The sequence below is a fragment of the Rhodofomes roseus genome, assembly GCF_022264815.1.
Source record: "Rhodofomes roseus strain CIRM-BRFM 1785 chromosome Unknown C8Q71scaffold_1, whole genome shotgun sequence".
Classification (NCBI taxonomy): Eukaryota; Fungi; Basidiomycota; class Agaricomycetes; order Polyporales; family Fomitopsidaceae; genus Rhodofomes; species Rhodofomes roseus.
Window position 1 is genome coordinate 2,114,626 of NW_025952957.1, and position 20,567 is coordinate 2,135,192.

Below are 20,567 nucleotides of genomic sequence, written 5' to 3' on the forward strand. Positions count from 1 at the left end.
CGTTGAACAATGATGTCCTCACATACTCTGTACTATCCTATGCTGAGCCGCCACAGCCCGCCTTATCCGCATCTCGGTCCACTTCCGTAGCCCCCGCCACTCGCGGTACAACCCCGTCGCTCACCGTTGCACTTGGTGCCATGTCGATTGCTAGGGAGCTCACACCTGGACCATCGGATGAACCTGCCATCGCCAACGCAGCTGGAGTGCCGCCGGCACCTGACTCGGGACCAGGTGCGAGTGGGCCACCGCCAGCGGCGAGGAAGAAGGTGGCCCCGAGAAAGAAAGGGAAGGAAAGGGCGGTGCCGCCGCCTGATGTTAACGTTGTGCCGCCGCCGGGCGATGTAGTAGCTCCCGCAGCTCCCGCAACTCGTGTCACCCGTTCACGCGCAGTCCTTCCTAAGTCGAAGTCGTAGACAATGTGTCGTATTACTTGTTCAAGTGTACTCGCTGGTTCGATCTGAATGCGTGCCATTGCTCTCGAATCACCTGGTGAGCCGTGCCCTCGTTAGTACCTCAGCAATCAAAGGTAACAAGTCAATATATAATAGTATAAGGGCACGGTAAAGAGGTCATCATATTCCATTTAAGTTACTGCCCTACATGTCCGTGTAGCGCAGCGGTATGCACGTCGTTACAATGCTCCTTCGGTAAGCTCTATAATCCTTGTCTTAGGTTCGAACCCTTTTCTGACCATCCAATTAATAGGCGCCCATTCCAATGTCGATCGTCGTTCACAATAGTATAAGTAACAGCACAGTAAGTGGTACGATAGCATCAGTATGAGATCAGGCAATGATAACAATCCCCAGCAGTCATACCAATGCGCCTAACTAGATAGATTGACCGTTGCAATGAAACACAGCCATCGCATCGCTACGCAGGCATCACTATGTAGTCACTTTTATTGTATTCGTTACTGTCACATTCCAATGCCACCGGCGCAATTCCGTTGCATTACAATCTACGTGATTACAATTTGGAGCTCCGACATTGGAATGTCATTGGCGTGTAAGCGATCATGGATCACAATGTCATTGCAATAATCTGGGGTTGAACGCGACGCAATTCAATGACATGGGCGCCTAAACGCAATGAAATGCATTGTATTGGATTACTATGCGCGTAAGAAAGTTGCGACACTCATTATTTCACACGCGAGCCCGGAGACATGATCGCGATCTGAGATGCGCCCGCCATCGCTCTCCGATCCGATTCGCGTTCGGACAGCCTACAGGACCTGTCTCGCCAGGCGGCTGAGCCCAGGGCCAGCCTGTACGTGCCTTGCTGCCGTTGCAGCGACGGTGCGACATTTTCGAGTGAAGCTTTCCCTCCGGAGGTAGCCTACTCCCGCAGTGCGAACCATGTTCTCGTTACGGGGTACCGTTACCGCTGCAACATTGTGCTATCCTGTCATATCAGCACCGCCTCAGCAAATATTATGATGACTGCCTCTGACGGTGCAGAAGGCGGAACTCCCGGACTGGGTCGTGCTCATAGCCCCACACGCGCGGAATGCGCGCTGTTAGATAAACAAAGCGTCCCCAGGAATAGATTGGTTTACAGAACACATGCCAGGGGAAGATAAAAATGGAAGTCATTCCCCCTCAAGGTCTAGGACACTGTAAGGATGGATGGAGTATGAGCGACTGTATATTTCGGTGACATACCTCGACGACGACTTACCATTCTTCCGACTCCCGCCGGGAGGGCGTATATGCCGAGAAGGTGAACGAACTGCCTACGAAGCTACCTGGGTTGAAGACATGACATCCTTCATATGTCATCTGATATCTATCATACTTGTCGGCGAGGACGACCTAGTATAACGCCAACTCAGAGCCCAGCGACGGGGGTCAATCTCATGGGACTCACCGTAGTTGGCAGTGGATACAGCCGGAGGGTGTGGTCAAAGTCATGTAGGACAGGTTGTATGGAAGTCGTCAGAGGAACAAGATGACTCTGGTCCAATATTGATTGTACGAGCTGCAGGCCGTGAATTCGGGGCTTTTGGTTCGCTCATGAGCAATGACCACTCACGTATCGCTTCAAGTCGTCCGTGTGCACGTTGGGCTTGACGCCTACTAGGTTTCGCAGCATTCTTGCCATGAGGTTCTCCCTGAAGATCACGATTTCCTGCTCGAAAAACTTGATCCGGCATGGGTTTGAGCCGAAGTGTACCTTGGGTATGCGTGACTTGAGACGCGCAATGAACGACGACATCAACGGCCACCGCGGCAGAGCAGAATTCACAGCGGCGTCTAGAGGACCGGGGACAAATACGAAATGCGTCGTACGCATAATTAACGGGTATGCCACGATTAGATCCGCCAGGTTGTCCATGTGGTCTATGTTATTTGTACTGGTCAGCTCATTCGTCGTGAAGCAAGACCAGCGCATCTCGCGCACCTTGGAACTGACGAGCTTCTCGGCTGTCCGCTTGCTGGAGTCCACGTTTGCTGAAGTTCCCGCATAGCACCATGACTCGTGGGATGAAGCTGTTCTCCATACAATGGTCGAACATCTTCCTCAACCCTCGAAGCGTGTCAGGATGATCCAACCAGACGTCAGATAGCACGAAAAATCGTAGGTCCGGAAGGTCTAGGCGGACGCGAGCTGCCAATTGTGTCTAACAGCTGTCTCAATAATCGCGCTTGAGTAGGGTCCGGAATAACTGACATCCTCTAGCAAAGTGGTCGCGCCCTTCCCAAGGAAGTCGATGTGGCCGTAGATTGACCTGTTTCACCATGAGACATTGAGTTCTTGGTCTGTGCAAATACGTGCCTTGCTGATTCCCTGCTCTCGCATGGTGGGTGTCCTATGGCAATGACGCTTAGCGTTGCGTCATCCGTGTAGTCCCCCTCGACGAGGGCGAAACATCCTTCTGTGAATAGTCCCTCGCTTGGTTGGTCCTGGCATGTACACATGAACGATACGAAGTAAGGACTGAGTTCACGGTCACTGACCAGTTGAGAGAAATCAAGCTCCACGGCCCCGTCCTGATCTTCTAAGCAGAGTTTACCCTCCTTGTTATGAGACAGCATGCCGAATAGCAAGAAGCGCTCTCCCGCACGCCCTAGCAGTTGTTTTGTCGACCGTAACTGCAGTATGTCAGTACAAGAGTACCGCAGTGACCTTCCAACATACCGTCAGGAGGCGTTCGCGATCACGAGAGGGTAGAGTCGATGGAGAGAAGTGATCATTTCGCAGAACCGTCTGCCGGATGACGTTCAGTCTATTCCGCATAGCCATGACTTGGGAATCAGCAGAGCCAGATATAGTGAGAGCTCCAGCTGCTCTACGTCTAAGGTCATCGAGGAGTCTGGCGGGCAATACTTGATCCCACTCGCCTTTCGAACGAGCTTCTCTCCTGAGACCAATGCCACAACGGCATATCGAACGCGTCAATGAAATGCAAGTGACTATCAGGATCAATTGCTTCCTGTTCTTCTTCTGCGGGGTTGTCCCCAGAGTTTTGGAACGCGTCGTACACCCGTTGAAGGACGTCTAGCGACACTTTCATCTGCGCGTCTGAGGGAGGGTTAGACTACTGTGGCTCGTGGCTTCAGATGCGTACCATCTTGCTTGTTGTACTCCTTCGCTATCCACTCAATGGAGAATTCTACCTCCTCGTCAGGTATCTCATGACGGTCCAAAATCTCTTCCAGAAACTCCAGTGATTCGGGGCCTAATGAATGGCTGTATTTCCGGAAGACCTGCAGGTCTCGTCAAGGATGGACGCGCTTCAGTCACAAGCCTCTGGTACCTTGATGATGATTCTTTGCCTTGGGTCGGCCATCGTGTGATGCTTGCGGCAGTGGTGGAGTGGACTGTGGCAAATTGTGGCAAGACGCGACTCGGAGACGCGAGACGCGACGCGACGCGCTGGACCGTGACGCGTCGAGCACGAGCGCGTTTGCCATTTCGGTGGTGCTGTGGCTGCCCTGGCAGTGGGTTGACTCGCAACCTGCACACAACAGTCATCCTTCGCATTGGGATCGCACGGGTCATCGCTGGCTGGTGACTACTTGACATGCTAGTCTGCTACAGGCTTGGTACAACTTGACGAGCCTTCCTCACTATGTTCTCCACGCTGGAGGCAGACATCCGGCCGGGCTTGGGTTTGGGCCTGTTCGAGGTGGGTTAGTACAATGTACGCCTAGTCATTGAAAGCGCAGCTGGATTGAAATTACATTATATAGGGTCGTCATTATGGAACGTGCTTGATATGCTACGCCGCGTACAGCACGCCTTTCCTCTCGTCGATGTCAAGTTCGACCCTGATTCATCCACTACCCCTGTCATTCTGCACATCCGACCACATCTGGACCTGCTATTCTCCGGTCATCACCAACGCTTACACACTATCTGCCTCAGAAAGTTGCGGGATCCGAATCCTCCTGTGACACTCAAGTTTAAGGAGACCATCCTCTCCTCCGCGGATGAGGTCTTCAGGCGAGTCGGCGTAAGCCGCACATTCGGTCCTACATATCCCGGAGACGACTTGCGTTACCCCGGTGTTCTATTCAGCTTTGAGGAAGACAGCCGGGACGAAGGCCTGAAGGGAACTGCAACGCATACAGATGATAAGTTGCAGGAGGTGAAGCGGGTCGTTACCACACAGAAGAGCGCCAACGACGAAGTCAAAGATGCTCTTGACGAAGTGGTCGAGTGCCCTTCGATGTCCGGTGAGATTAGAAAGGCTGTGCTGAAGGTAGCATGTTCTCCATGAATAGTTTGCGCCACGTCTCAGGACTGTGTAGGTCCATGAAGGCGTAGACCTCTACTTCTACCCATCAGCTACGGAGCCTGTCCGTGTACGCCTGGGCGTGACCTCCGCCCAAGGCTTGACGTGCGACCTTGGTGCGCCACTGCGAGTCCATTACATTGAAGAAGACGACAGGATGACCATCCACGCGAGACTTTCTGCTGAAGACGAAGACGCGGACACAGATTGTAGGTTATCTACTCCATATGATATGCATGATTGCTACAACACGCGTAGATTTCTATAACTATCTTCAACATGGAGTTGACCTCCTTGTTGATGGGACTACCCATATTGTGAAGAAGATTGTTGTCCACACCAACGTGGTGTGTCATACCCAACGGCGAAAAGTAACATCGGAGCTGACGTTCAGTGCCAGCCGGGATCGCCTTTGTTCCAAAGATACAAACGGTGTCCCTGGGAGATTGAAGGTAGGCCATAAGACGACGAAGACGGTACGTGCAGTGATGCTAGGTAGATCGCTCGGTCACTCAATGACAAGCAGAGACACATCCCCGTGTCGGATTCTACGACACAGTGAGAATGCCGAGTTGATTCGCTATCTGCGCTCACCTGTCGTTCGTCAGGGTGATACGATCAGTCATTTCCTGAGTCCCAAAGCACAACCACCCACCATGCTTCTCGACCGCACTGACGAAGACGATGCACTGACACTCCCTAGCTCGAAGACCCGTACGCACATGCTATGCTTATCCACGGATCGTACTGACTCGAATACACAGGTCTGCTGGGGTTCGACGGGATCATTCTCGAGGCCACGGAGTCGACGCAAGTGGTGTCTGTGATGCTATTCTGACGACCCAGCCAGCGTTTCCTATAAACCCAAGGGGACTGCGATCGTCCACGAACAGTCCATTGCAATCGCATGTTTGTACACATCTACATTACATTAGCTTGCTTTGAAGAGATCAGACCAAACGGTTCTCAGTTCTTCAAGGTCAGTGATGACCGTGATGCCTTCGTCCTCGGGATCAAGCGCCCCGTCCCTTCCAATCTCCTTAGCCTTGCCACCCTCGACGGTTACCAGACCGCGTTCGCAGAAGTGCACGCATCTGCCCCATCCTAGTCGCTTCGCGGCACGCACGTTGGCCCTACTGTCATCCACAAAGCAGCACTTGGATAGATCCTGCAAGTTCGCTTTCTGCATGGCCTGCGACGCGCTCAATGGCACGGCTAACAAAATATATTGGATCTGTCTGAGACGTACATTGTGGAAGTACTCGGGCTCTGGTTTGCACGCGAACTGAGGATTGGAGTAGTCGCAGAAGACCACACCTTCCACTTGGTCCTCCACGCCGAGAATGCCTAGGACACGCTTCGCATGCTATATGGGGTATCACAAGAATCAGTCGGCATCGTGATACATACTGTACGGAGACACATACTGTCTTGTACGCATTCGTCAAAGCCCATACGCGAGCTTTGCTGCGATCCATGTCTTCGAGCAGCTTTCGCAATTTATGGTCCGGCTCGAGGATATCTTCCAAAGGCAACGACCCGTCGCATTTGCGATCAAAGTCCAGTGCATCTACGAGGCCGTTGCGTCGAACATAGTACGCATAGACGATTAGCACAACATCGCTTACCGATTTGGTGGTGCCGTACAAGTCCACGGAGCGCCAGGCCGTATTGCGTGTAATACTTGTGATGCAGATCCGTTGCTTCCTCTTCGGGGAAGCCCAATGAGAGGAAGTATGCTACCGAAAATGCTCGTTAAGTTCTGCCAACCACTGGACAAGAGATGCGATCGGGACCATGGATACGCTCGCCCATTGCCTGAGAAATCCGTGTGCTTGCGGAGTACAGTGTGTTGTCTATGTCCAGCCAGATCATGTATCGGTCATCCTCTGGGAACAGAACAACCAAGAGTCAGCCGCAGACGATGGTGCAAATCGAGGGACATGAGTCTAACGGGTAGAAGCCGCCTGGGTAGACATCTTGGAGTGGAGTTGAATGAGTGCGCTGAGTTTGAAGGATATAAGCTGTGGTGTAGGAAAGAATGTCCTGAGTGAACCCGAAGCTCTACGTGTCGCTGCAGCTCTGAGATGGCAGAGTGTCATGAACCAGGAGAGACCGAACGTGCGCTCAAGCGCCCGTCACATTCCGCCACCGTGCGCCCGATTTGGTCACTCATCCAGAGTGCTGACTAATCATCGCCGCCCATCCGACTTGCCACCGTAAGGGCTGTCAACACAGTCCAGCAATCCTCAAGACCCGACCCAGTGAGCATCCATTCTTTTCGATGAACCTGGAGAGCATGCCGGGAGACGTCTCGCTCGATCCTGCCCGTTGGATGGTGTTGCTAGAGGGAGATTTTGGCTGGATGCGAGGATATCATCCCGGATGAAGCTGTCTCCAGGTTCGCGTCAATTCTCACTCACTGACCGCGACGTCCTCCCAGATGGCCCGCAGCAAGGAAATCGCACCCGGCGTGGGACGCCTCTCTCGCTCCCAGGTCTTCGCCCGCCGTGGTCTGTACAAGGGCCCCAAAAACACCGAGAAGCCGGCTGCCTCAGAGGCTGCCGCGACGAAGGAGGTTACAGTTGGAGGGGAGAAGAACGGCGGCAAACGTCTTGTGCCCGTCGCAAAGGCACCTCGTTTCTACCCCGCTGAGGACGTCCGCCAACCCAAGAAGAGCCGTAAGGCCCCCAAGCCCACGAAGCTTCGCCCATCTATCACTCCCGGCAGCGTCCTCATCCTCCTCGCTGGCCGCTTCCGGGGGAAGCGCGTTGTTTTCCTCAAGCAGCTCGAGAGCGGTCTGCTCCTTGTGACCGGCCCTTACAAGGTCAACGGCGTCCCTCTCCGACGGGTCAACCAGGCCTACGTTATTGCGACCTCTACCCAGCTTGACCTCGGCGACCACAAGGTGAGGCAAATGCTCATGTGCTAAAAAGGCCGTCTTTTTGACTATGTACCACAGGTTGATGAGAAGATCAACGACGCCTACTTTGCCAAGTCCTCCAAGAAGGGCTCCCGCTCAGCAGAGGAGGAGTTCTTCGCTGATGGCAAGCCGAAGGAGAAGGAGGCGTTCCCCGAGTCGAAGGTGGCTGATCAGAAGGCGGTTGACGCTGCCGTCGTCGCTGCCGTCAAGAAGACGGAGAACATCAACAAGTACCTGAAGTCGAGTTGGGGTCTGTCGAAGGGCCAGTTCCCTCACCAGCTGGCGTTCTGAACGGGCGAGCGGCGGGGGTTGGTTGGTAGGGGAGGAGCAGCGGGTTCTCTCATGTAGCTATGATTATGGTGCGCATATACTGCATGCATATGACATTCTCGATCGACATCAATGCATGGATGCTGGCCTCGCATCGCCGCGTCCCAAGACTGTATCTGAGTAACCTGATGTATGCAACGACCACTTTGAGAGACCTTTGGACGTTCCTTTGAGACATTTGCGCTGGATTACGCCGGAAGGCCAGCTTGAGCGCTTCGGGATCGAGAAGGCGCCGATCCCTTCTTCATGTTTGCCAGGTGCTCGACCCTCCGCCCGACCAGACACGCTCTCCACCTTCCTCGGGCACAACCTGCTCGTCCTCGCAAATTCACTGCGTCTGCCATACAAACACTTACAGATGGATTCCTGGACCTTGCTATTGCGCTCCCGTATCCCGCCAGTCTGCCACCGTACTCCACTACGATCATCCTTGTGACGGTCGCATCGCGTCTCATTTTCACTGTACCATTCTCAGTCTGGGTACGTCGGTCTTACGGCAGAAAATCAGCGAGTTTGTAATCTTGCTTGGGCTGTGTAGGCAAAGAACCGGCAATGGCGAGCGGAGCACGTCGTGATGCCTCAGGTCGAGCAAGAAATCCCGGAACTTAACAAGCAAGCTATTGCTGACATGAAGAAAGATGGCTACCGGGGCGAGCTTGAAGTCGCGCGAAAAGAGCGCAACAAAAGGCTGAAGGTGTTGGTGAGCCTTGTAGCATGTCTGCCTCTGATACATCGCTGGAACCATTACAGGCGGACGCACGCAAGAAAGAACTGCTGGTGAAGCATGGCTGCACGCCCCTCCCAACCATGCTCATCCCTCCTATCACGCAATTACCGCTATTCGTTGGTTTCACCGTGATCCTCAGCAGGGCATCGCAAGCACCGACGGGCTTCGACTCCGAGTCGTTCCTCACACTGACTTCGCTGTCACACTCTGATCCTACCTTGGCATTGCCCATCGTCGTTGGCCTTGTCACGCTCATGCAAGTCGAGAGCACCCGGTGGTTCGCGAGCGCAGCTGCGATGCAGAGACAAGCAAAGGTTGCCGAATGGGTCGCGGCGCGGCGTGCGAAGGGCGAAGCGGTGCTAGAGCCAGGCAAAATAGTACAGTCAGGCTTGAGGGGATTATCAGTCGCTCGTATCCTCATTGCAGCCGTCGTACCGGGGGTAGGTCTCTTTCCACCAGAACATGGGCTGTACTTACCAAGTGCATCAGAGCGTCCAGGTCTACTGGGCCACCTCTGCCGTCTTTGGTCTCGTACAGTCTTGGGTCCTGAATGCGTGGGATGCGCGGAGAACCAGACGAGATCGCCAGTCGTTGCCCCCTCAAGAGAACGCTAGTGCGAAGTCGAGTAATCCTTGAAGTTTGTGGGGCATCCGTCGTGTCAGCCACGCATTGGTACCACGTCAACCGCGTCCAGAGCATTCCACCAAGGTGAGTTTCACCGATTCGCAGTACGGGTATCGGATGAATAGAAATATGTGGTGAGGGAACCAGCATTACACTCTTCTCGAGCTGCTGGATGTCCAGTGATTTCCTCTTGATCTAATATGACGGTGCTCTTGAGCGTGTATGCTTTACTTGATAAGCTGACTTCTATATTACAGGATCAATGGGCCAGTCGAATGACACTACAAATGCAGTCTACGCGAGCGTATTCCTGAGACTTTCGAATGGGACCAACCAACGGCACCCCTTCCTTGAAACAAGTAGCCTACATATACCGTAATGAATATACGCACTAATAGATGTTGCCCTCCAGATCAATGCTTCTTTGCAGGGTAGCCGTCTCTATTGTCGACATAACGACCGATCCCCAGGTGCCATGTAATCCTCGGAATCATCAGGCTGAAGCCTGTCACCACTGTGATCCACAGGATGCCTCCCCAGCTCGCAACGTCCCATCTGCTGTCTCCGAGTGCCCAGAGGGTGATTCCAATGTGTAGGAAGTCACCAAGGAGCAGCGGCTTGAGGAGCGCTCCGACGATCTTCTCTTGGAGCGCCGGTTGCGAGTACAAATACTTTCGGCATGCCGAGAGTACGAAGAAGTTGAGAAGGCCGAGAAGGCCTGCGACGTGTCCCAGCTGCAGGATGGTGACACGCGTCGCTAGGGGCATGTCGACTGGGGGCCCGCCCGCGGGCCATGGTGCCTGTTGGTCGTGGGTCTTGTAGAGGCGGATGGATGAGCTGCGGCCTAAAGCGGGGCAGGAGGTACACTCACCGTCTTCGGGTCCAAGACAGCACCCATGAACCCAAGGATTGTGAGGAGGGGCTCATAGAGGCCGAAGACGGCGAAGTAGAAGGTGGGCAGCGCCGTGGAGGGTGCCGACGACATCGTGTGCGGAGAGGCTGCTCGCAGGTCGTGTGGCTCGACAGGGCGAGATCGAGCGTGGCGGGGTTCGCGACAGACCGGCGGTGCTGCAGGCGAGTATGCAGTGGGCCAGCCCGCGGCCTGGTAGTTATGAGAGAGGACGGGTGTGAGACGGAGGCGTAGTAATGTGAACACCGCCTGGCACTTCTCGCATCCCGGATGCTGTCGCCGCTCTGTGCCAGTCTGCTCGATCCCAATCGGGTCGATCGCGGCCACGATCCGCCCTGCCCTGAACGCTGTGCTTATGGCCTCCGAGCGCGCGAGCAGCTTTCTTCATCTTACAGTCGGTCCCACTCTTACCCAGGCAAGCAACTCTCCAATCCCCGTTGCGTTGCTAAATGGCAAGGACCAAGAACGACGAGGGGGGTTCTAATGCTCATTCTCTGCTCGGATTACCATCCGGTGAGACCTGGGCTTCGCCCCTCCTGACACGTCCTGTGCACTTCAGACGGGTTGTGTACTAGCCACATGTTTTGTAATGCGTGTCCGGGCGTGGTTACCGGGGCGCTGTGCTTAGACAGCTGTGATCCAAATATATGTTCCTCGGAAGGTTGTGCGACAAGTGCCCGTGATTCTGTGGTCCTTCGACAGCGTGCTCGAAGAGAAGTGTGGGATCTACACACGCCAGCGGCTCGAGTCGTTGCAGCAAGTCAAAATCCTCATTGTGTGAAGCCAAGCGAAGCCCGTGCTCAAGTCAAGCTTCAGGCCAGCGACAGTCAACGTTCAACGCAACGTACGATTGCAATGACCCCAACGCCCTGAAATCATTAGCAGAAACAGGTATCAATTTGGGGTATTTTTGTGGTGTTGGTATGGAACGTATCAGTCACTTTGTGCTCTCTGACGTTGTTCCTGTGAAGAACCCTCGAGCAGACAGATATTCTTCGTGTTCCGGGCGATGTCCTCGGACGGTAGAATCTACAGACCGCCTCCATATCGGCAGCCCAACCTGTGCAAGCTCAGCCTGTGCATATGGGACCAATCTCGGAGATCAAACTTACATAGCCTATAAGGCCGTAGAAGATGTCTGTCAGGTAGCTGTTCCGTGGGGACGACCCTGCGGTGGAGGCACGGAAGATGTGGCCAAGGAGTTCGTATGTTATGTGGAAATCACCGTTCCTCACACCTACGTGGACTGCAATTAGCACGTGTCGCATGCGGGTTCGAAGCGGGTCGGAATTACCCTTGAGAACTCCAGCTGCGACGACTTCAGGCGTATAGCCGTCATCCGTTTCCTCGAGTTTCAAGGTCACTTTAGGCTTCACCTGGTTCTCTTGCTCCAGACCCGGGCTGAGGATAGTGCCAGGGAATGCGACATGGACATCAATGTCATACAGGATAAGTTCAGACTGCAAAGCTTCAGCAAGGCCTAATATCATGAACCTGTTCAGCACGGCTCCCACGCATAAGAAAATCGCAGGCATACCTCGGATGGCGAACTTGCCGGGAGTGTATGGCGAGTATCCAATCATGGAGAAGTAACCCAGCACAGAAGAGATGAAGACGAGCTTGCCCTTCTCGCGTCTGCTCACCATGCGCTTCGCCGCAGCCTATGACAAGACATGAGCATCGAGTGCAACCACTGTCAAGAGCTATCCACAGACTAAAGCGGATGGTGCCTGGGCCCAATACGTCTCGTCCATGCCCTTCCTCATGGACGCTTCATCCTGCTCGACGAAGAAACCGGGGGTTGACTTGCCCGCGCAAAAGAAGAACGCATCTGGGGACCTCCCTCCGTGCGCCTCGGAGGCGGCTTCGATCGCAGCGACAGCACCGGCCTCAGAGTTGAGCGCGAACGAGTAGTACTTTAGCACCTGGTCCTGTGTCTGGCGGGCAGCCTGGCAGGGTCGGGTACTTAGTACGAAACGCGTTGATGCCGCGCATTGCCGCACCTCCAATGTCTCTAGTGCCTTCTGCAGTCGTTCCTCATTGCGCGCGACTATGGACACATGCGCGCCCTTCTTGGTGAGGAGGACAGCCAAGGCAAGCCCAAGCCCCGACGAGCCGCCAGTGACATAACAGTGCTGTATGGGCGTGTCAGCGTGGGCACGTTCTGGCGCAGATCTGGATACTCAACTCGACCTCGGGGATCCCACTTGCTTTTGAAGAACATGCGGGGTATCAGAGCAGCAAGGACCACTGCAGCCACGGTCGTGAGCAGAGTTAAGAGCATAAGGGCGTCAACGTGGCAGCGACCGCGAGAGGCGCATCAAACACAGGCGATGGCCTTGGGTCGCCGACTTGTGCTGTATATAGGGGCCCGCAGTACCAGTACTTACGCGTTACGCGAGCCGGAGGACAGTCGCTGGATAAGCGCTCTCACGCTGCATGCCCGACGGTCTCTCGCCACGTTCTAGCTCTGCTCTGTACCTCTTGGACATTCTGAATGCGAATTGTCGCCTGCTACTAGCACATCTAAACGCTGACTGTCCTGGGCAGGAGGGTTGAGCAGGATGGGGCAGACGCAAGACATGCACGTCCCGGAGCCCGAGGTCCCCCCAGACGATCTCGAATCAAACCCGCCTTTCACCGACTCTGCCAAGCGCTCTCCGTCTCTCACCCAAACCCCCTCCAGAGCTCATACACACAGCGAGCGAACTCCCAGCGACGTCGGCTCGGCCCTCGCGCGCCATGAATCGCTGCAAGAAGCGTCGTCGCTCGCGTCCATCGACCGGCCGCCCAGCGATCCAGAGAAGATACCCCCCGCAAAAATATACCACCCATACGACCCCGCCGTAATCGCGCTGCTGATGCCCGCGTCTGTGTTTGGGACCCTTGCGCGGTTGGGCTTGGAGGCACTCGTCACATTTGACGGCAATGCCATCTTTCCGCTGGCTTGGGTGCAAGTTGGCGGTTGCCTGATTATGGGCTTCTGTCTCGGGATTAGGGAGCCGTTCGGTCGGTTGTAGGTGCGACTTCTATTTTGTGTGAGCGAAGACATTGAAGAGTATCTTGTCCAGCTATGCCCCGCTGTATACAGCTTTTACTACGGGTGAGGCCCCTTTCGATCGATCCTGCAAGATTTCAGGCTGACCTCTGCGCAGGGTTTTGTGGTTCGTTTACGACATTCTCGTCATGGCAGTTTGCCGTGTTTCAGGCATGGATAAACTCCGGTCGATACCACCGAGACTGGCTGCGCGATGTGAGTAACTCCCTAGCATTCTTAGCTTTTTGACCAAATGTCTATATCTTTAAGGTCATTGACGGCCTCACCCAACTCGTCTTCACACTCGCATTGTCCCTTTCCGCCGTGTCGTTTGGCGCACACTTGGCTACCTTGATTGCCCCACACGTCCCGCGACCCCCCTCTCCCAACGCCGCCTTCCGCTACTTCCTCACCGCGCTGTCCGTCTGCATCTACGCCGCGACCTTCCCCGCCTACTTCCGCATGCCGGAGTCTTTCCGCCACCAAGCGACGTCCGCGCTGCTGTACTCCTTCCCAGGGACGCTGACACGCTATCTGCTATCGATCAACCTGAATCCGAGGTTCAAGCTGTTCCCCGTGGGGACGTTCACAGCAAACATCCTCGGCACCGGGTTCATCGGGCTCTTCGAGGTGCTGCAGGGCACGCGCGGGCCGCCGTCCGTGAGGGCGTGCAACGTCCTCGCCGGACTCGCGAACGGGTACTGCGGCTGTCTCACCACTGTCAGTACGTTCGCCACGGAGGTGGACGCGCTGGAGAACAAGAAGGCGTGGTTCTATGCGATCTTGAGTGTCGTCTGTTCGCAACTGCTGTTGTTGGTGATTTTGGGGCCGTCATACTGGGCAGGGCATGTGAGCGAGCAAGTGACATGCGAGTACCTCTACCGCTAGCTCTTTGTCATCTATCAATACACTTCACTGGTCTCCGCACTGCCTCTATGTAGATGAACAATAGTGTACTTGTCAGTCGTGGTAATTGGTCCGGTGACTATCCGTACGTGGCAGCTTCGATGGGTCGAAATGCCAGCAAGTCTACCTCGATGCTGATCCGCCGGGGTGATCCTAGGCACAGTCACAATAACTGTCCATGCGTGTGCCGCACAGACACAGTAAAATCAGGGATTTGATACAGGCTGTCGCGAATAAGGCCACCGGGTGACAATTCGACGGAGTAAACCAGGCCAGGAGTATGTAAATGGAGAAATGCAGGCTATGTACACCATCCGCCGCCGATCGGGACTCGCCTCGACGCGCCTCGCGGTACGCGGGTCCAAGACGCGTGGCACGTGCTCTCCAGACGCGTCACGACGCGTCCCCGGCACGGCGTCCTCCACCGCCTGGATCGTGCCTGTCGCTCAGCATTTCCAATCCCAGATACCTCTGACAATCTGCCCAGCGCCGCGCCGTAGACCCGAACGAATTCCCAATCCTATTCCCTTTTACACTGTCTACCCATCACCAGAGATGACTCCGACACTAAATATGCAACAGAAATGACTCAACGACGCGGAGGCCGCGCCCGCAGAGCGCCGCCTCCGCGGTCCAGTATGGAACAATAACGAAGGCGCACACCACCGGTCCGCGGCGCGCCCCATCGAGGAGCACGATGCACAGACGCGGCAGCACGCATTCAAAACGTCAACGCCGGGGCAGCCGCACGCGGCAGAGCAGACGATGACGAAGGCAGCGAAAAGCGAATGTGGCTATTGACGATTACGAATCCCATCCAACAACGCCTAAAACAAACGGCTGGGCAGGGCTAATAGTGACGACGAACGATGGAGCGAAGGGGATAAATATAGCACTGCGAAGCTCGTGGACTACGGGATATGCATGCAGGACATCGGACGTGCTCAAGCTGGGTTGGGTGTTCTGTATCGTAACGCGTGATGCATGACTGGACTCGATGCAGCGGGCAGTGGATGGGTGTATACGGGGTGTCGCGCGCAGCGCCTCGAGTGCCGGGCGTAGTCTATGACTCTACGGGGCCGCGTCCGAGGGGAGGCTGCAAATTCTGGTGGCAAGGCGGTGAGATTCTAGGTGGCGTGCGGTGTGTCGGTGGCATATTACAGGGCCCGTCAATGATTATTGATGACGAGGTCAAGCGTCAAGGCGGCCGCCGGCAGAGCGGGGGTGGCGGTGGGCGTCCTCGGACGTGGGGTCGAGCGGGTCCAAGCAAGTCGTAATGTAGTCGTCATGATAGGTATCGAAAGCAATGCAAAGGTCGTATCGTGGTATCCATGCGGCAGAGGACGTCATTCCTGTGAAGTGGTAGAGCGGCGTGTACGTGCGGGGGCGAGCAGGCCAGCCATTATAGCGGCAGGCTCGCGTTCTTCTCCTGGACGAGTGCTTCGAGCTCTTTCCGGAACACCTCGCGTGTCCTGGACCGGGAAGGCACGCGGATTTTGCTCTGCCAGTCTCGTACCCACGCCCACCGAGACGTCCGCTCCTCTCGTTGGTCGGCGCCGCGAAGTGCCGACGGTGACGACGTCACTGACGTTGCGATCCACTCTCGTAGCCGATTGCGGCCAAGGATGGGTGCGAGCGAAAGGACGGAGAGGAAGACGAGCTTGAAAATAATTTGAGGAGACGTAAGGAGGTCCCTCACGCTCTGCTGCGTTGGTGATGGATTCGACGCGACCGTTTGCAGAATATCGCCTATCTGACAGGTGACCGCGGTCCACGGTAATGAGCCAAGGAACGATCCGAGGAAGCAATCCCAGATCGCTACGCCGCATACACCGCACGCGATGTTAATGCCAGCCCAGGGCACAACTCCGACCAGTCGGAGGATAGACAGCCGCACCCAAGCTTGGCTGTGCTTGGTGCTCGCCGAGTCGCTTGAACTGGAGTCACCTTCGAGTACAGAGCGCGTCATGTCCAGAGCGCGAGGGAACACCTGGGAGAGGACGGGCGCTAGAGGCGCCGCGAGAAGGCTCGCGCAGATTGAGCCAATGGTGGTGAGCATCGTGAACAAGATGGTAGCGTAGGCTGGGGAAATCAAAGCGCCTGCGAGGACGTTCTGCCGTAACGGACATCAGTAAGCGCATGCAAAACCGGGTAGCAACGAGAGTCGTCCTCACCCAGATCACACTGCCTGGTATTGACCACGCATGCTTCCATACTGCAGTAATAGAGATCACAGCCAAGACGTGTACCATGGCTGCCGGCTCGCTCTGCGTGTACCCTTGGAGCTCCCGGCCGAGCTCGGCTAAATCGGTGAGGTTGCGCGGCCACTGCATAGTTATTGGCAGTGTAGACATGCAGAACACAACCAGCGCAGCTGATAGCGGGAACAGCATGAGCACGAAGAGGACGGGTGTATGCACCTAGTTGAATATGAAAACTGCGTTAGCCGAGGTCACACGAGCGCTAAGAGAAAGGCGACGCACTGAAGGCGGGCCTCGCAGGAACCATTTCCGCGACTGGAACGTTGGGTCGTCTGGGAAGGCTTCAGCGAAGGTCTCCTTTGTCGGCGATGCAGACATAGGGAGGATGGTCGAGTCCGTGCTCGCGCGACTGTGGCGCGGCGAGGACGGGGCTGAGAGGTCTGTGTCATCGTGGGTGAGATGGAGGAGCTGCAGACATCTCGACACGAAGCTCTCGAAGGGGCTGTCCTGGACCTCCTTCGCCGGAGACACTGGGAGAGTGACCATGGGCCGCGGGGTGTCCACCTCCGCGGGGGGAGTGAGCGGGGTAGCGTGGACGGGGGTGTGCGGGGGCAAGTCGAGGAGCGAGTTGGACCTGCGGCGGGAACCCAAGGAACTGAGTGTCAACGGCGGACGGACATTAGTTGAGGATGCGCGGTGGCGGTTGGGGGGAGGTAGGAGGGAAGCCATTCGCCCAGCGAGGAGCGCAAGAGGCCTGATGAAGAGCGGCTGGCCTGAATGATTTCACACACTCACACACGTCCCGCCCCGGCCTCAGCGGCTGTCTCTCGTAAGCCCCATTCCGTGTTCCCTCTGTCGGCTCCGGCCCGCTTACCTGATTACCCGCCCACGCCTGCTACCCACCGCTCCTCCACCCAGCCCAGCCTAGCTGCAGGCTCTGCGACTGCGCTGGCCCCGTGTCTCTGCCCTCGCCAGCCTCACACATCCCGCTTTATTCACGACAGTCGCCGTCGCGCGCTCACCGTTCACCTCTTTTCTGCTGATCAATACCCCGATCTGTAGCATTTACCGACCACGCAGTCCCCTCAGCTGCCTTGGTCTGCAACACATCTCACGAAGATCGCCGCGGCAATAAGGCGCCCCGAAGCGGGTGTCGTCAGTCCGACATTCTGAGGCCGATGCGTCGCAGACTGGAATGCCGCGGGATCATTGGTCATCCTCAGGTCATCCTCGTGGTGCATAATCCGGTCATTCTTTATGTAGGTTAGTTCGGTGAACGCAATACAGCACTCGCATTTGCGACTTTCCACTTGCAATGGCGAGAGTATGCATAGCAGGGCACCGTAGAGACGCATATGTTACAGCGAACGCATAGCGGCATGACATAGACCCACCGACCCCCGTGAGCCGATAGAGAACTAGAGACGAGAGCATCACGACCACTACAGCGCCGATTTAGTGACCTGCCCTCCTGCTCTCCTGGATGATGTTGCCGAGCTCCTCCAGCTTGCGCTTCGAGCGCAGGAGCGTGCCGAGCTGCAAAAGCCGATTTAGCGACACATGCCCCTGCTACTAACCTGGCTAGCCCACATACCCGCTTTTTCGTGAGCTTCCTAGCCTTCTTATCCTGTAGAAGCCAAAGCGTAAATCTCAGGTAAATGGTCTACATAAATCAGACTACGCACCTTGGAGTTCCTCAGCAACTCCATTACCCGACGCTCATACGGCGAGAAGCCCGCGACCTCCCGGACGACAGAGCGCACAAACGTGGTGCGTGCAGAGGTGACGCCCTTGCGCTGGCTGGGGCGGACAGCCTTCGCAATGGGGGTTGTAGGGAAGCCCTTGTTCAGGCCGTAACGGACGTCTGCATAGCAAATCGTAGTTACATCGCATCAGCGGCAGTTCTGGGTGAGTATATGCATGAACGACGCACTGGAGCGGGCCATTTTCTTGATGTCTTGAGGGTCGTTGAAGTCGCTCCGCCACTACTTGCCGTAGAGATCTCCTCGTTTCGTACCACGTGATGGGTCAGCTGTGGCTTTGGTGCTATACAGCTGACTTCTCACACTCACTGTACATTCTCACGATCATTAAACTGCAGCTTACAAGCGTAACATTTTCTATGAGAACCCTTGGAGAACCCTATTGATTCGTTGAGATCTTTCCGATTCATAGATTCATAGATGGACATATTTGAGAGGAAGCACACTGTTCAGGAACGGCCGGGAGAGAACAGGAGAGAACAGAGGCGGTGATATGAGAGATGGAACAGAGACTTGGACGTCATTGTACGCTAATAAAGTAAACACAAACGCTGCACTCTATCTACCGCACCGCAATGTTCAGGCCTGTGCCGTGGTCCCCCGCGGCGCCCACTGCCGCACAACTCTAACCTTCGAGCCAGATCCATAGCCCTGGTCCCGCGACGCGTATCGGAGATCCTCCTGCGGAGGCTGTAGTGGCGCGCTCGGCCTCGGGGATGCAGAGGTCGCGTCGGGAAGCGCGGGTCTCAACGACGGCGCGGAGGCCGAGTGCATCACCCGTTTGCCCTTCTGTGACGACGGTGGCTGCTGATCCTCTTCCTCTTCCTCTTCGTCCTCATCCTCATCACCCTCTCCCATGTCCTGTACGTTTCTAATGAGTACAGGTCATAGCAGGGGGGAGGTCCTATGTGTAACTACTCACAGGGTCAAAGTCCTCCATAGGTCGGTCCTCATCCACGTCATCCTCCTCTTCCCCGTAGTCATCCTCGTCATCAATCCACTTCCCCCGCCAGTCGACCTCATCCAGTTCGTCCGGACTCCAAGGTCTCATGCGCAGCCACTGCATCCTCGGTCCACACTTCGCTCTCTCGCTGATCTTGAAGCCATAGATCTTGGGGACATAGACCTTGCCTGCCGCACGCTTCTGGCCGCCATTGATGTTGGGATTAATGAACGCAGAGGTTTGGCGAGGCGAGCTGCCAGAAGAATGGGGGGAACCGGAGGAGCTAGATGGGGAGTGCGGTCTGTAGAACGGGGCTGGCGCGAGCTCGCGGTAGCTCTGGAAGAACAGATGCGCGAAGGTTGTGCCGAAGAAAGCACCTTGACGCGTCGCGCGAGTCAGTGGCTCGCTCGAGCATACGTGAGATGCGCTGCTACTCACCATCAACACCTTGGAATCGGCTGCTGGGAGGGGTATAGATATCGTTACAGTTCGGACAGAAGAGCTTGACGGTGTCGATTCCAGGCATGTCGGAGCGACCACACGGGACGATATTGGTACCCTTGCACATTACGCGTGGACAAGAGCCGAATGTCCCCGCTTCGTATTTGTCCACCTGTGGTTGTCATTGTGATGAAGAAGCCGTCAGCGAGACGCGTGAGGAAAATCCATACCATTGCCTGTAGCCCTGCACGCGTAAGTATGTATCGCTGGTGAACGAGACCGTAGAGCAACTCCGCAGATGCCTCCACAATCGAGACGTCTGGTATTTTGGCCGCGTCCTCGTCTAGGGATCGGTTTTCCGACAGCCGTGAGACAAAGAACACAGTAGGTAGTCATTGTACTCACCCGCCTCGACATCGAGGACCATCTCCATCGCCTCTTTCCAAAACGGTATCATGGTGTTCAAACCTGTGAGGTTGAAGTCGTCCTCTATGAAATCCTCGGCTACCTCGCAGAAGTATTCGTGTCCTGGGAGGGAACAGAACCAGCTGATCCACGTAAGGGTTGATGTTGGCGTAGATGAGCCTGCGACAGACGATAGAAGACCGAAGTCACACAAGGAAGCACGACAATATATTCAGCAAGTGGTGATGTGTATGAGCGATGCACGTACTGTATCCCTCCTCTTGCGCGTCGATGTCCTCCATGACCTCGTCGCCCTCTCCACTGACCACCTCCTCCTCCACATACTCCGGCTGCTCGATTGCCTCCATCTGAGCTTTCCGGGACATAAACCGCACGTCGGGAGAGTTGTGAGGGCAGATGAGATACGAGGCCGACGCGGTCGCGGGCCAGAGTCTGGAGATGAAGCTCGGTGGCTGCGTTGAAGGAGGTTGCCACGAGGCCGCGAGCGCGCCGAGACCAGTTCCGATCGGGCAAGATCTGACGACATTGCTGTCCCACTATGGCAGGTCCTGTAATTACATCTCCGGCTACATTGCCAGGCCCCGCGACA

At 55.7% G+C, this 20,567-nt stretch overlaps 12 protein-coding genes across 12 annotated transcripts; 5 read left to right on the forward strand and 7 right to left on the reverse strand.

The window, feature by feature from the left end:
- Window positions 1-1,597: 1,597 nt before the first annotated feature.
- Window positions 1,598-3,799, reverse strand: C8Q71DRAFT_793803 (epsilon DNA polymerase; the record flags this gene model as incomplete). The annotated part of the gene is made up of 12 exons (XM_047925505.1): window positions 1,598-1,622; window positions 1,687-1,820; window positions 1,876-1,986; window positions 2,041-2,348; window positions 2,410-2,629; window positions 2,680-2,737; window positions 2,785-2,912; window positions 2,967-3,101; window positions 3,148-3,298; window positions 3,351-3,531; window positions 3,578-3,716; window positions 3,767-3,799. The coding sequence occupies 12 exons, from the start codon at window positions 3,797-3,799 to the stop codon at window positions 1,598-1,600; spliced, it is 1,623 nt and encodes a 540-aa protein (XP_047785060.1).
- Window positions 3,800-3,938: 139 nt separating this feature from the next.
- Window positions 3,939-5,605, forward strand: C8Q71DRAFT_731897 (UPF0183-domain-containing protein). Its single transcript, XM_047922221.1, has 8 exons — window positions 3,939-4,142; window positions 4,203-4,714; window positions 4,764-4,956; window positions 5,006-5,094; window positions 5,148-5,223; window positions 5,274-5,305; window positions 5,356-5,461; window positions 5,512-5,605. Exons 1-5 carry the CDS (start codon window positions 4,082-4,084, stop codon window positions 5,208-5,210), a joined length of 918 nt encoding a protein of 305 aa, XP_047785061.1. The 5' UTR covers window positions 3,939-4,081; the 3' UTR covers window positions 5,211-5,223; window positions 5,274-5,305; window positions 5,356-5,461; window positions 5,512-5,605.
- On the forward strand, window positions 5,035-5,736 carry C8Q71DRAFT_36979 (uncharacterized protein). Its single transcript, XM_047918122.1, has 3 exons — window positions 5,035-5,094; window positions 5,148-5,461; window positions 5,512-5,736. The coding sequence occupies exons 2-3, from the start codon at window positions 5,236-5,238 to the stop codon at window positions 5,583-5,585; spliced, it is 300 nt and encodes a 99-aa protein (XP_047785062.1). The 5' UTR covers window positions 5,035-5,094; window positions 5,148-5,235; the 3' UTR covers window positions 5,586-5,736.
- On the reverse strand, window positions 5,606-6,868 carry C8Q71DRAFT_731903 (pyrimidine 5-nucleotidase). Its single transcript, XM_047922222.1, has 6 exons — window positions 6,702-6,868; window positions 6,544-6,636; window positions 6,376-6,486; window positions 6,175-6,317; window positions 5,997-6,113; window positions 5,606-5,939 (listed from the first exon to the last, which is right to left on the reverse strand). Exons 1-6 carry the CDS (start codon window positions 6,847-6,849, stop codon window positions 5,679-5,681), a joined length of 873 nt encoding a protein of 290 aa, XP_047785063.1. The 5' UTR covers window positions 6,850-6,868; the 3' UTR covers window positions 5,606-5,678.
- Window positions 6,869-6,930: 62 nt separating this feature from the next.
- C8Q71DRAFT_801456 (60S ribosomal protein L6) lies at window positions 6,931-8,156 on the forward strand. Its single transcript, XM_047925953.1, has 2 exons — window positions 6,931-7,655; window positions 7,710-8,156. The coding sequence occupies exons 1-2, from the start codon at window positions 7,191-7,193 to the stop codon at window positions 7,959-7,961; spliced, it is 717 nt and encodes a 238-aa protein (XP_047785064.1). The 5' UTR covers window positions 6,931-7,190; the 3' UTR covers window positions 7,962-8,156.
- Window positions 8,157-8,228: 72 nt separating this feature from the next.
- C8Q71DRAFT_37187 (60Kd inner membrane protein-domain-containing protein) lies at window positions 8,229-9,439 on the forward strand. Its single transcript, XM_047918133.1, has 4 exons — window positions 8,229-8,480; window positions 8,539-8,700; window positions 8,751-9,167; window positions 9,217-9,439. Exons 1-4 carry the CDS (start codon window positions 8,247-8,249, stop codon window positions 9,361-9,363), a joined length of 960 nt encoding a protein of 319 aa, XP_047785065.1. The 5' UTR covers window positions 8,229-8,246; the 3' UTR covers window positions 9,364-9,439.
- A 325-nt stretch (window positions 9,440-9,764) lies between these two features.
- Window positions 9,765-10,336, reverse strand: C8Q71DRAFT_696888 (uncharacterized protein; the record flags this gene model as incomplete). Its single annotated transcript, XM_047919938.1, has 2 exons — window positions 9,765-10,166; window positions 10,223-10,336. 2 exons carry the CDS (start codon window positions 10,334-10,336, stop codon window positions 9,765-9,767), a joined length of 516 nt encoding a protein of 171 aa, XP_047785066.1.
- Window positions 10,337-11,198: 862 nt separating this feature from the next.
- On the reverse strand, window positions 11,199-12,485 carry C8Q71DRAFT_697043 (oxidoreductase; the record flags this gene model as incomplete). Its single annotated transcript, XM_047919943.1, has 7 exons — window positions 11,199-11,321; window positions 11,374-11,498; window positions 11,556-11,741; window positions 11,799-11,922; window positions 11,977-12,210; window positions 12,265-12,396; window positions 12,450-12,485. The coding sequence occupies 7 exons, from the start codon at window positions 12,483-12,485 to the stop codon at window positions 11,199-11,201; spliced, it is 960 nt and encodes a 319-aa protein (XP_047785067.1).
- On the forward strand, window positions 12,367-14,342 carry C8Q71DRAFT_37230 (CrcB-like protein-domain-containing protein). Its single transcript, XM_047918139.1, has 4 exons — window positions 12,367-13,277; window positions 13,333-13,364; window positions 13,417-13,514; window positions 13,569-14,342. The coding sequence occupies exons 1-4, from the start codon at window positions 12,826-12,828 to the stop codon at window positions 14,184-14,186; spliced, it is 1,200 nt and encodes a 399-aa protein (XP_047785068.1). The 5' UTR covers window positions 12,367-12,825; the 3' UTR covers window positions 14,187-14,342.
- A 1,201-nt stretch (window positions 14,343-15,543) lies between these two features.
- Window positions 15,544-17,497, reverse strand: C8Q71DRAFT_37024 (snare associated Golgi protein-domain-containing protein). Its single transcript, XM_047918125.1, has 3 exons — window positions 16,688-17,497; window positions 16,379-16,624; window positions 15,544-16,317 (listed from the first exon to the last, which is right to left on the reverse strand). Exons 1-3 carry the CDS (start codon window positions 17,132-17,134, stop codon window positions 15,607-15,609), a joined length of 1,404 nt encoding a protein of 467 aa, XP_047785069.1. The 5' UTR covers window positions 17,135-17,497; the 3' UTR covers window positions 15,544-15,606.
- C8Q71DRAFT_37023 (ribosomal protein L36e) lies at window positions 17,498-18,463 on the reverse strand. Its single transcript, XM_047918124.1, has 4 exons — window positions 18,339-18,463; window positions 18,091-18,269; window positions 18,000-18,032; window positions 17,498-17,941 (listed from the first exon to the last, which is right to left on the reverse strand). Exons 1-4 carry the CDS (start codon window positions 18,349-18,351, stop codon window positions 17,861-17,863), a joined length of 306 nt encoding a protein of 101 aa, XP_047785070.1. The 5' UTR covers window positions 18,352-18,463; the 3' UTR covers window positions 17,498-17,860.
- Window positions 18,464-18,623: 160 nt separating this feature from the next.
- Window positions 18,624-20,452, reverse strand: C8Q71DRAFT_37261 (casein kinase II regulatory subunit-domain-containing protein). The gene is made up of 6 exons (XM_047918141.1): window positions 20,226-20,452; window positions 19,958-20,137; window positions 19,783-19,895; window positions 19,550-19,724; window positions 19,091-19,488; window positions 18,624-19,029 (listed from the first exon to the last, which is right to left on the reverse strand). Exons 1-6 carry the CDS (start codon window positions 20,341-20,343, stop codon window positions 18,748-18,750), a joined length of 1,266 nt encoding a protein of 421 aa, XP_047785071.1. The 5' UTR covers window positions 20,344-20,452; the 3' UTR covers window positions 18,624-18,747.
- Between the last annotated feature and the right edge of the window lie 115 nt (window positions 20,453-20,567).